This window comes from Larus michahellis, chromosome W, assembly GCF_964199755.1.
Source record: "Larus michahellis chromosome W, bLarMic1.1, whole genome shotgun sequence".
NCBI lineage: Eukaryota > Metazoa > Chordata > Aves > Charadriiformes > Laridae > Larus > Larus michahellis.
The window spans coordinates 1,982,925-1,997,052 of record NC_133929.1 but is presented as its reverse complement, the minus strand read 5'-3'; the positions used below and the strand labels follow the sequence as shown (position 1 = coordinate 1,997,052).

The window sequence follows — 14,128 nt, the reverse complement described above, 5'->3', positions numbered from 1 at the left end:
CTGTTGCACTTATTATAATTTAGTACAAAAAAAGTCAAAAGAAGCATTAGAGTATTTATCATATAATAAATACTATTCAGTGTTGCCTAAAATAGGCTTCCCCTGAGTTGACAACAGAGAGAATAAGAAACTGGTCCCTAACCTAAATAGCTTACTTACCTCCTCCTACTTCGTGCAGGTGTGCTGCAGCGTTCCCCAGAGAAGTGATGTTGGTTGGATCGAGCTAAAGGAGCCTGCCTATTTGATGCCATCTCCCATGGTCGCATTGGTGGTGATGCAGTTGGTGATGCTGCTGTATAGTCGAAGACTGAATGAGAAAGGCGCTGTCTCTTGGGACTTGAACTGTCTTCACTCTGTGACAATGTAAACAAAAAAACTCTCAGCTGAGTGATTTGTTTCCCATATTGAAACTCCAATATTATTTACTTCAGCTAGCATTAGAGAGGGAGACTTAACAGACTAGATCAAAACACCATAAAGTTAAACAACTATAATCAGTTGTAGAACCTACTGCTTTCATAATGTAAACACTTAATTGCCCACCTGAGCATTTTTACTAAAGCATATTTTAGCAACATCAAGATATTTTAAATACTCGTGCTAAGACAACCATGGAAGTTATATCAGAAAAATGAGTAAACATTTACTTCAGGAGAAAGAGGTACGTCCTCTTATATTATAATATTCAACACAGGCACTCGTCCCAACCCCGATACAGATGAGGGGTCTGGAGGCCAAGTCATATGAGGAGAGGCTGAGGGAGCTGGGCATGTTTAGCTTGGAGAAGAGGAGGTTCATTGCCCTCTACAACTACCTGAAAGGAGGTTGGAGAGAGGTGGGTGTTGGCCTCTTCTCCCAGGTGAATAATGACAGGACCAGAGGAAATGGTCTGAAGTTGCGGCAGGGGAGGTTTAGATTAGATATTAGGAAGAATTACTTTACTGAAAGAGTGGTCAGGCACTGGAACGGCCTGCCCAGGAAGGTGGTTGAGTCCCCATCCCTAGAGGTATTTAAGAAACGTCTAGATTTGGCACTTCAGGGCATGCTCTGAAGGGCAGAGATTGTAGGTTGTTGGGGGGGTTTGTTTGTTTGTTTTTTGTTTGTCTGTTTTTAGTTTTTTGGGTTTTGTTCTTTTTTGTGTGCATGTGTATGGTTGGACTCGATGATCTCAAAGGTCCTTTCCAACCATGAAGAGTCTATGATTCTAAGATTTAGGATATACACACATAAATGAGTGATCCAAAGACCTTTCTGTAAACGATAAGCATAGATTTCACACCAATGGGATCCATATTTGCCAGTAAATAGAAGCCATATAGAGCTCTAGTTCAGCATACACACTCCATTCCTAGCAGGTGTATGCTTACATAGCTGAAAAAAACCCCAACATTTTAAAATGTCTGGAGTACAAAACAGCTCTGCTATTCCAGCATAGAGGTGCCTCATCTTTTAACTTGTTAGTGCAGTAATAGTAATTAACAGGTACAGCCAATGTGATCAAAAACAACCACCATGAAAAACTTAAATCAAGCTTACATATTTTACTGAAGTTCTACTGGGATTAGGTAGCTCCTAGAGTTGTCAGTGTTAATGATATGAAAACCATTCACCTCCAAGTTTACATTCGGTCCTGAACAAAAATAGTTACCTCTCCTTTTCTCTGCTTCTCCCTGCTTACAATGGTTAGCTAGACCTCTCTTCTTTGTCACCATAATAATTTCAGTTAAGAGATAATGATCATAGAATCAAAGAATCACAGAATAGTAGGGGTTGTAAGGGACCTCTGGAGATCATCTAGACCAACCCCCCTGCCACAGCAGGGTCACCTTAGAGCAGGTTGCACAGGAATGCGTCCAGGTGGGTTTTGACTCTCTCCAGAGAAGGAGACTCCACCACCTCTCTGGGCAGCCTGTGCCAGGGCTCTGCCACCCTCAAAGTAAAGAAGAAAAGAAGTTTTTCCTCATGCTGAGATGGAACTTCCTATGTTCAAGTTTGTGCCCGTTACCTCTTGTCCTGTCCCCAGGCACCACTGAAAAATGACTGGCCCCATCCTCCTGACACCCACCCTTTAAGTATTTATACACATATATAAAAAATATATATATAAAAATATATATAATATATAATGTATATAATTTTATATATATATATTTATTGTTTTTTTTATCCCCCCTCAGTCGTCTTTTTTCCAGACTGAAAAGACCCAAGTCCCTCAGCCTTTCTTCATAAGAGAGGTGTTCCAGTCCCCTAATCATCTTGGTAGCCCTTTGCTGTACCCTCTCCAGCAGTTCCCTGTCCCTCTTGAACCGGGGAGCCCAGAACTGGACACAGTACTCCAGGTGTGGCCTCACCAAGGCAGAGTAGAGGGGGAGGATGACCTCCCTCGACCTGCTGGCCACACTCTTCTTGATGCAGCCCAGGATGCCATTGGCCTTCTTGGCCACAAGGGCACATTGCTGGCTCATGGTCATCCTGTTGTCCACCAGGACTCCCAGGTATCTTCCCACAGAGCTGCTTTCCAGCAGGTCAGCCCCCAACCTGTCCTGGTGCAGGGGGTTATCCCTCCCCAGGTGCAGCACCCTACACTTGCCCTCATTGAATTTCATAAGGTTCCTCTCTGCCCAACTCTCCAGCCTGTCCAGGTCTCTCTGTATGGCGGCACAGCCTTCTGGTGTGTCAGCCACCCCTCCCAGTTTTGTGTCATCAGCAAACTTGATGAGGGTGCCCTCTGTCCCCTCATCCAGGTCATTGATGAATATATTGAAGAGGACTGGACCCAGTACTGACCCCTGGGGAACACCACTTGTCACTGACCTCCAACTAGACTCTGTGCCCCTAATCACGACCCTCTGAGCTCTGTCTTTCAACCAGTTTTCTATCCACCTTACTGTCCATTCATCTAACCCACACTTCCTAAACTTCCCTATGAGGATGCTGTGGGAGACAGTGTCAAAAGCCTTGCTGAAGTCAAGGTAGACAACGTACACTGCCCTCCCGTCATCTATCCATCCAGTCATGCCATCATAGAAGGCTATCAGATTAGCCAGACATGATTTCCCCTTGGTGAATCCATGTTGACTACTTCCGATAGCTTTCTTTTCCTCCACATGCCTTGAGATGCCTCCCATAACGAGCTGTTCCATCACCCTTCCAGGGATGGAGGTGAGGCTGACCAGCCTGTAGTTCCCCGGGTCCTCCTTCTTGCCCTTTTTGAAGCCTGGAGTGACATTGGCTTTCCTCCAGTCCTCAGGCACCTCGCCTGTTCTCCAGGACCTTTCAAAGATGATGGAGAGCGGCCCAGCAATGACTTCTGCCAGCTCCCTCAGCACTCTCGGGTGCATCCCATCGGGACCCATGGACTTGTGGATATCCAGTTGACTTAATTGATCTCTCACTTGATCCTCCTCAATCAAGGGGAAGTCTTCCTTCGTCCAGACTTTCCCCGTTACTTTCTCCAAAGTCTGTGACTCCTGAGAACTGGCCTGAGCAGTAAAGACCGAAGCAAAGGCGGCATTCAGTAACTCCACCTTCTCCGCATCCTCTGTCACCATGGGTCCTGTCTCATTCAACAGCTCACCCACATTTTCTCTAGTTTTCCTTTTGCCTCCAATATACTTGTAGAAGCCCTTCCTGTTGACCTTGACATCCCTGGCCAGGTTTAATTCCAAGGAGGCCTTGGCTTTCCTCGTTTCATCCCTGCTCTGATGGCATTCTTGTAATCTTCCCAAGGGGTCAGTCCCTTCTTCCACTTATTGGAAACTTCCTTCTTCCACTTGAGCTTTTTCAGAAACTCCCTGCTCAACCATGCAGGTCTCCTGCGTCCCTTGCCCGATTTCTTGCTCTTAGGGATGCACCGATCCTGAGCTTGGAGGAAGTGGTCTTTGAATATCAACCAGCTCTCTTGAGCCCCTTTGCCTTCCACAGCCCTAGCCCACAGGATCTCTCCAAGCAGTTTCTTGAAGAGGTCAAAGTTAGCCCCCCTGAAATCCAAGGTTGTAATTTTACTTCTTGTTGTTTTGTGCATAGTACCCATGATCCTGAACTCTATCATTTCATGATCACTACAACCTAGGGTGCCCCCAACCTTAATGTCCTCCACCAGTCCCTCTGTGTTTGTCAGTACCAGGTCCAGGAGTGTTCCTCTCCTTGTTGGCTCCTGCACCACCTGTGTCAAAAAGCTCTCATCAATGCACTGGAGGAGCCTCCTGGAGTGTGCGTGTACCCTTCCCAGCAGACATCAGGGTGATTGAAGTCCCCCATGAGAACCAAAGCCTGTGATTATGAAGCTACCTTCAGCTGTCTGTAGAAGGCCTCATCAGCTTCCCCATCCTGATCAGGTGGCCTGTAATAAACACCCACAACAGTGTCCCTCATATTTGCCTGCCCCTTAATCCTTACCCACAAGCTCTCAACTCTCTCTTCATCCACCCCCAGGGAGAGCTGGATACATTCCAGATGCTCTCTCACATAAAGAGCAACTCCACCACCACACTCCGCTGGCCTGTCTTTCCTGAAAAGGACATAGCCATCCATGACAGCATTCCAGTCATGTGAGCTATCCCACCATGTCTCAGTAATTGCAATGAGATCGTGGCCCTGCAACCGCACACAGATCTCCAGCTCTTCCTGCTTATTTCCCATGCTGCGTGCATTGGTGTATAAGCATTTCGGAGAGGGAGTTGAGCATGTAGTTTTCACCCTTGAGGGGTGGTAGGCCTTCTGGTTCTCAAAAATACTATCACGCTGCCCCACAAGTGCTGAGCTACTACACCCAGGCACCTCACTGGCAAGTCCAGTACCATCCTCACCCCCCTTCGAATCTAGTTTAAAGCTCTCTCAATGATGTGATGAGTTTAAGAAACCAAATATTTACTGTTATTTGCAGATGACCAATACAGAGAAAACTGAGCTTCTCTATAACTGTCTTCCTGAACTGCCCCCTCTTCTGTTAGAAGCCTTTTGTTTCACATAGATTTAGAGACTATCATGTTTTAAAGCCTCTCTACACTTATTCATTCCTCACAATTTTCCTCAGTCTACCAAATATTCTTTTTCTTCCTATTTTATTGGCCCTCATGGTTTTTAGCTTTAAAGGAGTTTGATTTCCACTTTCGGTTGAGTAGAATATTTCATAGAATCATAGAACAGGAAAGGTTGGAAGGGACCTCAAAAGATCACCTGGTCCAACCTTTCGCGGGAAAGGGAGCCTAGATGAGATTATCTAGCACCCTGTCCAATCACATCTCGATAACCTACAGTGATGGGAGACTCTACCACATCCCTGGGGAGGTTGTTTCAGTGAATGATTGTTCTCACTGTAAAAAATTTCTTTCCTAAAATGAGATGAAACCTCTCCTGGTACAATTTGAACCTGTTGTCCCTTGTCTTCTCCATGTGGCTTCTTGTGAAGAGAGAGCCTCTGTCCTCTTTGCAGCTGCCCTTTAAGTACTGGAATACAGTGATGAGGTTCCCCCTGAACCTTCTCTTCTCCAGGGAGAAAAGACCTAACTCCTCCAGGCTTTCCTCGTAAGGCAGGTTCTCCAGCCCTTTGATCATCTTTGTGGACTCTCTCCAGTCTGTCTGCGCCTTTCTTGAATTGTGGGGACCAGAACTGGACACAGTACTCCAGGTACAGCCTGGCAAGCACTGAGTAGAGCGGGATGATCACATCTCTATCTCTGCTAGTAATGCCCCTGCAGGTGCAGACCAGCATCCTGTTTGCCTTTGTTGTTGCAGCTGCATGCTGCTGACTGATATTCAGCTTGTTGTCCACCAGGACCCTTTCAGCAAGGCTGCTCCCCAGACACACCAATCCTAGCCTGTACAGGGCTCTTTGGTTATGTCATCCCAGGTGCAGGAGCTTGCATTTATCTTTACTAAACTTCATACTGTTCTTACTAGCCCACTCTTCAACCCTGTCTGTGTCTCTCTATAAGATGTCTCTCCCTTCCGATGCGTCCACCTCACCACCCAGTTTGGTGCCATCAGCAAACTTGGTGAGGGTGCTTTCAATCCCATCATCCAGATCATTTATGAAGATGTTGAACAGTGTGGGGACCAGTACTGATCCCTGGGGAACCTCACTTGTGACAGGCTGCCAGCCTGAGTAAAAACTATTGATAACCACCCTCTGAGTGCAGCCTGTTTGACAATTTTCAACCCATCTTGTAGATCACCTGTCCAATCTGTACCTTTCCAGCTTATCCAGGAGAAGGCTGTGGGGAACAATGTCAAACACTTTGCTGAAGTCCAGGTAAACAACATCCACTGCTCTGCTCTCCTCATGTTGACAGAAAGTGTCATTTTGTTGTAGAAGGTGATCAGGTTAGTCTGGCATGATTTGGCTTTGGTAAATCTGTGCTGGCTTTTCACAATTACCTGCTTCATTTGGATTGTAATAGTATCACAGAATCATAGAATCAGAGAATGTGTTGGGTTGGAAGGGACCTTTAAAGGTCTAGTCCAACCCCCCTGCAGTAAGCAGGGACATCTTCAACTAGATCAGGTTGCTCAGAGCCTCATCAAGCCTGGCCTTGAATGTCTCCAGGGATGGGGCCTCCAACACCACTCTCAGCAACCTGTTCCAGTGCCTCACCACCCTCATTGTAAAGAACTTCTTCCTGATGGCTAATCTAAACCTACCCTGCTCTAGTTTAAAACCATTACCCCTGGTCCTATTGCTACATGCCCTTGCAAAAAGCCCCTCCCCAGCTTTCTTATAGGCCCCCTTCAGGTAATGGAAGGCTGCTATACGGTCTCCCCAGAGCCTTCTCTTCTCCAGGCTGAACAACCCCAACTCTCTCAGCCTGTCCTCATAGGAGAGGGGCTCCAGCCCTCTGATCATCTTCGTGGCCCTCTGCTGGACCCATTCCAACAGGTCCATGTCTTTCTTGTGCTGAGGGCTCCAGAGCTGGACACGTTACTCCAGGTGGGGTCTCACAAGAGCAGAGTAGAGGGGGAGAATCACCTCTCTGGATCTGCTGGCCACGGTTCTTTTGATGCAGCCCAGGATTCGGTTGGCTTTCTGGGCTGCAAGCGCGCATTGGAAGAGGTGATCCTTGAATACAGCTTTCTTGGGCCCCTCTCCCCTCCAGTATTTTTTCCCATGTTACTCTGCCAAGCAGGTCCCTCAAGAGCCCAAAGTCTGCTCTCCTGAAGTCCAGGGTAGTGAGCTTGCTGAGTACCCTCCTCACCACCCTAAGGATCTTGAATTCTACCATTGCATGATCACTGCAGCCAAGGCTGCCCTTGAGCTTGACATTCCCCACCAGCCCCTCCTTGTTGGTAAGGACAAGGTCCAGCATGGCACCTCTCCTTGTTGGCTCCTCTACCATTTGAAGAAGGAAGTTGTCATCAACACATTCCAATAACTTCCTGGATTTATTATGCCCTGCTGTGTTGTCCCTCCAACAGATATCGGGGTGGTTGAAGTCCCCCATGAGGACCAGGGCTTGTGAACGTGATGCTGCTCCTATCTGTCTATAGAGGGCCTCATTCGCTCGGTCTTCCTAGTCAGGTGGCCTCTAGCAGACCCCCACTGTAATGCTGCAATGTCACCTGTCCCTGCCCTCCCTTTAACCTGTGAGCTCTCCATTGGCTCCTCATCCATCCCCAGGCGGAGCTCCATGCACTCCAGCTGGTCCTTGACATAGAGGGCAACACCCCCTCCTCCTCATCTCCCCTGCCTGTCCTTCCTGAAGAGTCTGTATCCTTCCATTCCAGTACTCCAGTCATAGGAGCCATCCCACCATGTCTCCGCGATGCCAGTAAGGTCATAGCCTTGCAAGGCGTGTGCATGTCTCTAATTCCTCTTGTTTATTCCCCACGCTATGTGCATTTTCATAGAGGCATTTAAGTTGGGCCCCCGATGAAGCTGACTTACTGGCTGGGCTGGAGTGGCTGGTATTCCTTTGTGCTACACTCCAGGTGCTCTCCTGTTGACCTGCAACCATTCTCCAGGCTCTGGGTATCTATTACTGGCATTGGCATCATACCGGTAGGAGTGGGATGGATTGAGATTCCCCTTCCCTGGCACCTCTAGTTTAAAGCCTTCTTCATGAGCTTGGCTAGCCACTGACTGAAGATACTCTTCCCCTTCTTGACAAGTGAACCCCATAAGGCCCCAGTAGACCAGGTTTCTCAAAGCGAGTCCCATGGTCTAATCCATCCACAATTCATTCCTCCATGTCTGTTCAGCTCATTATCGCCAGGGCGTTGGCATATGACATTGGTGCACTTCGTATAATCTTTTGCCACATAGACGATGTGCACTGGATTTTGTCTGGGTCTTTGGATGCCTGGTCATCATCCAGGTTGCTATAGATCACCTTCACCATGGATAATTCCCTCAGACACTGGATACCTCCCTCATTGCTGGGCCACTTGCCTCGGTAATTTACAAGATCTTCCTTGAAGGGATACCTTTCCTTCACGCTCGACAGGAGACAACTCCAGAGTCTGAGGACTGTTGCCCCCTTTCCAATCCCTTTGTCAATGGCCTTATCCCTAGCAAGGGATCCCAGCTGCCAGGCTTCCTTATCCTCTAATTCCTGACTATTGGCCCCAATATCCCAACATTGGAGCAATCAGCCGAGAATTTGCTCACCTGGTTGAGGGCTGAAAACTTTTCGTATATCTCGCAGCTTACTTAGGGATAGGGATCGTGTGGTTTCTGTCTCATTTATGCTTTCAGTCCCTTCCTCCTCCTGTTTTGTGACTGCTCTGCTACAGAACAGGTTGCCTCTTCTGATTCTCTCTCCTGCTCCCTTCTTCATCCCTTACTAAATGAATTGAATTCTGCTTTGATTGTTTCTTTTTTAATTATAGGGGTGAATTGTATAGTTGAGGGATGGGTCTCTGGTTTAGCCACAGAACCATTTTTTCAGAACCAGAGACCCTCTCTTCTCCTTGAGGGTGATGAATAGTGCTCCATAGATGTAGGCCAAGCCCTGGCACAGTGTGATAAGTTGTGCCTCTGTGGAATAGCCGGGGCATCCTTTTTTTCAAACATTCTATCACTTCATCAGGATCCCACATGTGTTCGGGAGTGAAGTCCCAGACCATAGGAGGTGAGAAGCTTTCTAGATACCTGTCCATATTGTCCCACATCCCTTGCCACCCATAACCACACTGCCATGGGGCATAGGTGGTATTCCTAAATAGTTGTTTAACCTTAGAAAAAGCTGAAACAATATTCCTAACAAATATCAATAGAAGTATTTTGATTACCTAAGGATATTCAAGATACTGAAAAGTTATTGTAACAAGGGAGAAAACATTACAGAAGGTGGTGAAGGTGCCTTTCTGTATTTCCTCCACAAAAAAACCTCTCAGAGGAAGAAGTATAATTGTTAATTGTCTCCATGAGATGGTACTTCAAGTACAGTAATGGTGTCAGTACAGAGCCCAAATAACAGATTAAGCTTGAGGATGGTATTTTAATAATAAATCTCACAGGCAAAACATCACTAAGCGCTACAGAGCAGAGCAAACTGCCAAAGCCAAAACCAGTTCTTAACATTAACAGCAAAAAAAAAGGAGCATGGCACAGATCAGATAAACTAATATCGAGAACAGATGAATCAATATTGTGACCAGCAACTGTTAACAGATATAAATTCCTTCTACTACAGTCTCATTAAATCTACTGTTATCTCAAACCCTTCGTGACCCACGTTGGGCACCAAAAAGGACTGTCGTGGTTTAACCCTAGCCAGCAACTAAGTACCACACAGCCGCTCGCTCGCATCCACCCCCAGTGGAATGGGGGGACAATCGAAAGGGTAAAAGTGAGAAACAAACTCATGGGTTGAGATAAAGACAGTTTAATAATTAAAAGAGAAATAAAAATTGTAAGGAAAAGAGGGGAAAAAAACACAAAAAGAGAGGAAAATAAAACCTAAGACAGACAAGTAACGCAAAAAAACCCAATTCTCATCACCAACTGACTGATGCCCAGCCAGTCCCCGAGTTGTGGCTGCCCCTCACCAACCTCCCCTCCCAGTTTTCTTGCTGAGCATGACATCATATGGCATAGACTATCCTTTGGGCCAGTTGGGGTCAGCTGTCCCAACTGTATCCCCTCCCAACTTTTCGTGCACCCCCAGCCTACTTGCTGGCAGGGCGGACTGAGAAGCAGAAAAGGCCTTGATGCTGTGCAAGCACTGCTCAGCAATAACTAAAACTTCAGTATGTTATCAAGACTGTTTTCAGCACAAATCCAAAACATAGCCCCATACAAGCTACTATGAAGAAATTTAACTCTATCCCAGCCAAAACCAATACAATCTTGTACCTTCCTTTCCATAGACATCTCCTGCTGCCACTATCATAATTTAGTGCCCAGAAATGTGGCAGATGTAAAATGAACATGCTTTCTACAGGGCAGGAGATGTTAATCTTGGGGAAATGGTTCTTTTATTTTTTGAATTTGGAGTACACCACTTCAAAAACAGCAGAAATGCAAATTGTGATGTGGTTAACCTTCATCACCATTCAAAATTACTAATTATTATCAAGCTCTGAATAGCTATGCTAAGCGCTAATTGCCTTTTATGTTAAGCAATACTATCAACAGTCCAATTTCTTTGGCATTAGAAAGAAAATAAAGAAGTTTTCTAAACTACATATAATTATGTTTTTAAATTATATTTATATTATATTTTAATTATTATATTATAATTATTTTTTCCACTGAAAATAAAGAAGTTGGAGCTGAGCTTCAGGTTCATAGAATCATAGAATGGTTTGGGTTGGAAGGGACCTTAAAGATCATCTAGTTCCAACCCCCCTGCCCTGGGCAGGGACACCTCCCACTAGACCAGGCTGCTCAAAGCCTCATCCATCTTGGCCTTGAACACTTCCAGGGATGGGGCATCCACAACTTCCCTGGGCAACCTGGGCCAGTGCCTCACCACCCTCACAGGAAAGAATTTCTTCCTGATATCCAATCTAAATCTCCCCTCTTTCACTTTGAAACCGTTACCCCGTGTCCTATCGTTACACTCCCTGATAAAGAGTCCCTCCCCATCCTTCCTGTAGGCCCCCTTCAGGTAATGGAAGGTCTCCCCGGAGCCTTCTCTTCTCCAGGCTGAACAACCCCAACTGTCTCAGGCTGTCCTCATAGGAGAGGTGCTCCAGCCCTCTGATCATCTTCATGGCCCTCCTCTGGACCCGCTCCAACAGGTTCATGTCTTTCCTGTGCTCAGGGCTCCAGAGCTGGACACAGTACTCCAGGTGGGGTCTCACGAGAGCAGAGGGTCAGAATCACCTCCCTCGACCTGCTGGCCATGCTTCTTTTGATGCAGCCCAGGATACGGTTGGCTTTCTGGGCTGCAAGTACGTATTGACGGCTCGTGTCCAGCTTCTCATCCACCAACATCCCCAAGTCCTTCTCCTCAGGGCTGCTCTCAATCCATTCTCCACCCAGCCTGTATTTGTGCCCGGGATTGCCCCGACTGAGGTGCAGGACCTTGCGCTTGGCCTTGTTAACCTTCATGAGGTTTGCACAGGCCCACCTCTCAAGCCTGTCCAGGTCCCTCTGGATGGCATCCCTTCCCTCCAGCATGTCAACTGTGCCACACAGCTTGGTGTCGTTAGCAAAGTTGCTGAAGGTGCACTTGATCCCACTGTCCATGTCGCCAACAAAGATGTTAAACACCACTGGTCCCAGTACTGACCCCTGAGGAATGCCACTCGTCATCGGTTTCCATGTGGACATTGAGCCGTTGACCGCAACCCTCTGAGTGCGGCCATCCAGCCAGTTCCTTATCCACTGAGTGGTCCATCCATCAAATCCATGCCCCTCCAATTTAGAGACCAGGATGTCATGCGGGACAGTGTCAAACGCTTTGCATAAGTCCAGGTAGATGACGTCGGTTGCTCTCCCCTTATCCACCAATGCTGTGGCAACATCGTAGAAGGCCACCAATTTCGTCAGGTACGATTTGCCTTTGGTGAAGCCATGTTGGCTGTCACCAATCACCTCCTTATTTTCCATGTGCCTTAGCAGAGATTCCAGGAGGATCTGCCTCATGATCTTACCAGGCACAGAGGTGAGACTGACTGGTCTGTAGTTCCCTGGGTCTTCCTTTTTTCCCTTTTTGAAAATGGGGGTTATGTTTCTCCTCTTCCAGTCAGTGGGAACTTCACCAGACTGCCATGACTTTTCAAATATAATGGAAAGTGGCTTGGCGACTTCATCTGCCAGCTCCCTCAGTATCCATGGATGGATTTCATCTGGTCCCATGGACTTATGCACCTTCGGGTTCCTTAGATGGTCCCGAACCTGATCTTCTCCTACAGTGGGGGGTTCTTCATTCTCATAGATCCTGCCTTTGCCTTCTGCTGCTTGTGTATTATGGTTGGAGCCCTTGCCAGGGAGGGCAAGGAGGGGGTTCATTTGCCTCCCCTAATACGGACTAGCCTCCATTCACTAGCCTCCTTTTGGCCACTGCCTTCAGTCTAGCAGGGGGAGGGTACCAGATCTCCTTAGCTCGGTGTTTTTTTGGTGGATTTTCTGGTTTTTTTCTCTCATGGAGGTCAGAGCCTGATTCCACCAATCAATTTCTTTCTCACTCTCCCTGATGCTCCACAGCCTTTCTACTTCCTCTTTTAGCTCTGCTGCCAGGCTGAGTAGGTCTTCCACTTGGACGCACCTCACACAGCTGTCATCCTTTCTACCATGCACTAGCCATGAGAGGTTAAGGCACTCCCTGCAGCCAGAGACCTGGGTGGCTGCATGCTTCCATGGGAGCTCTGTTTCTATGGCTACATCTGCTCTGGTAAGTGCAGAAGACGCAGGAAGCTGCATCTTTCGGGTAGAGACCACGTCTGAGCTCCCCTCCTGAGTTTTCCACATGAATTGCCATGCCATGCTCCTGGTCGCTTGTGCTCCCTGGGGCCACCTTTTAAGGGGGTGGGGGCTGGCCACTGCTGCTGCAGGCTCCGCCCCTGCCTCGCCAGCCCCTCTCAGTGAGCTGTGGGCTCCCTGCCAGTCCCTGCTGCTACCCAGGCTTGTCCCGGCCTCAGATTATTTTATAATCAGGTTATTTTATAGGTTGTCATACAACCACCCCAAAAAACATTGTGGGTCTCTTTGGTTTCAACTAAAATAAATTAATAAATTCCCATGTGATCATTACAGCAAGGTTATAAGAGCATGCTGGGAAACTCTAATAGGTGGACACGGCAAGGTTTTGGTAGCAGGAGGGGGGCTGCAGGGGTGGCCTCTGGGAGAAGAGGTCAGGGGCTGCCCCCATGCCAGACACAGATGGTTCTGGCCTGTCTCCAAGATGGACCCACTGCTGGCTGAAGCTGAGCCAATCAGCAAAGCTGATGGCGTCTCTGTGAAAACGTTAAAGGGCAAAAGCACCACACAGGCAGAGGAGAGAAAACAGAGCAAGAAATAGCAGTGCTAATACCAAGGTCAGAGGAGGAGAAGGAGCTGCTCCAGGTGCCGGAACAGATATTCTCCTGCAGCCCATGGAAGAGACCAGCAGAGCAAATATTCACGCTGCAGCCTGTGGAGGAACCCATGCCAAAGTAGTTGGATATTTCCTGAAGAAACTGAGGCCTGTGGAGAACACACTGGAGCAAGTTTTTTCCTGACAGACTGCAGCCTATGGAAGGATCCATGCTGGAGCAGAAGAAAAGTGTGAGGAGGAAGGATCAGCAGAGTGGAACTGTTATGTACTTAGGGTAACCCCCATTCCCCAGTGCTGCTCAGCAGGGGGATACAAGGTGGTGTTTTAATCATAGAACAGAATCATAGAATGTGTTGAGATGAAAGGGACCTTTAAAGGCCATCTAGTCCAACCCCCCTGCAGTAAGCAGGGACATCTTCAACTAGATCAGGTTGCTCAGAGCCTCATCAAGCCTGGCCTTGAATGTCTCCAGGGATGGGGCCTCCACCATCTCTCTGGGCAACCTATTTCAGTGTCTCACCACCCTCATTGTAAAGAACTTCTTCCCAATGCCTAATCTAAACCTACCCTGCTCTAGTTTAAAATCATTGCCCCTCGTCCTGTCCCTACATGCCCTTGCAAAAAGCCCCTCCCCAGCTTTCCAGGTACTGGAAAGCCGCTATAAGGTCTCCCCGGAGCCTTCTCTTCTCCAGGCTGAACAACCC

At 47.6% G+C, this 14,128-nt stretch overlaps 1 protein-coding gene across 1 annotated transcript in view; it reads right to left on the bottom strand.

The window, feature by feature from the left end:
• LOC141735532 (E3 ubiquitin-protein ligase RNF38-like) overlaps nt 1–14,128 on the bottom strand; it is a 284,357-nt gene that overhangs the window by 120,329 nt on the left and 149,900 nt on the right. Inside the window, exon 3 of the mRNA XM_074568490.1 lies at nt 160–353. Within this exon, the coding sequence (XP_074424591.1) occupies nt 160–353 (194 nt within the window). The remainder of the gene's footprint in view (nt 1–159; nt 354–14,128) is intronic.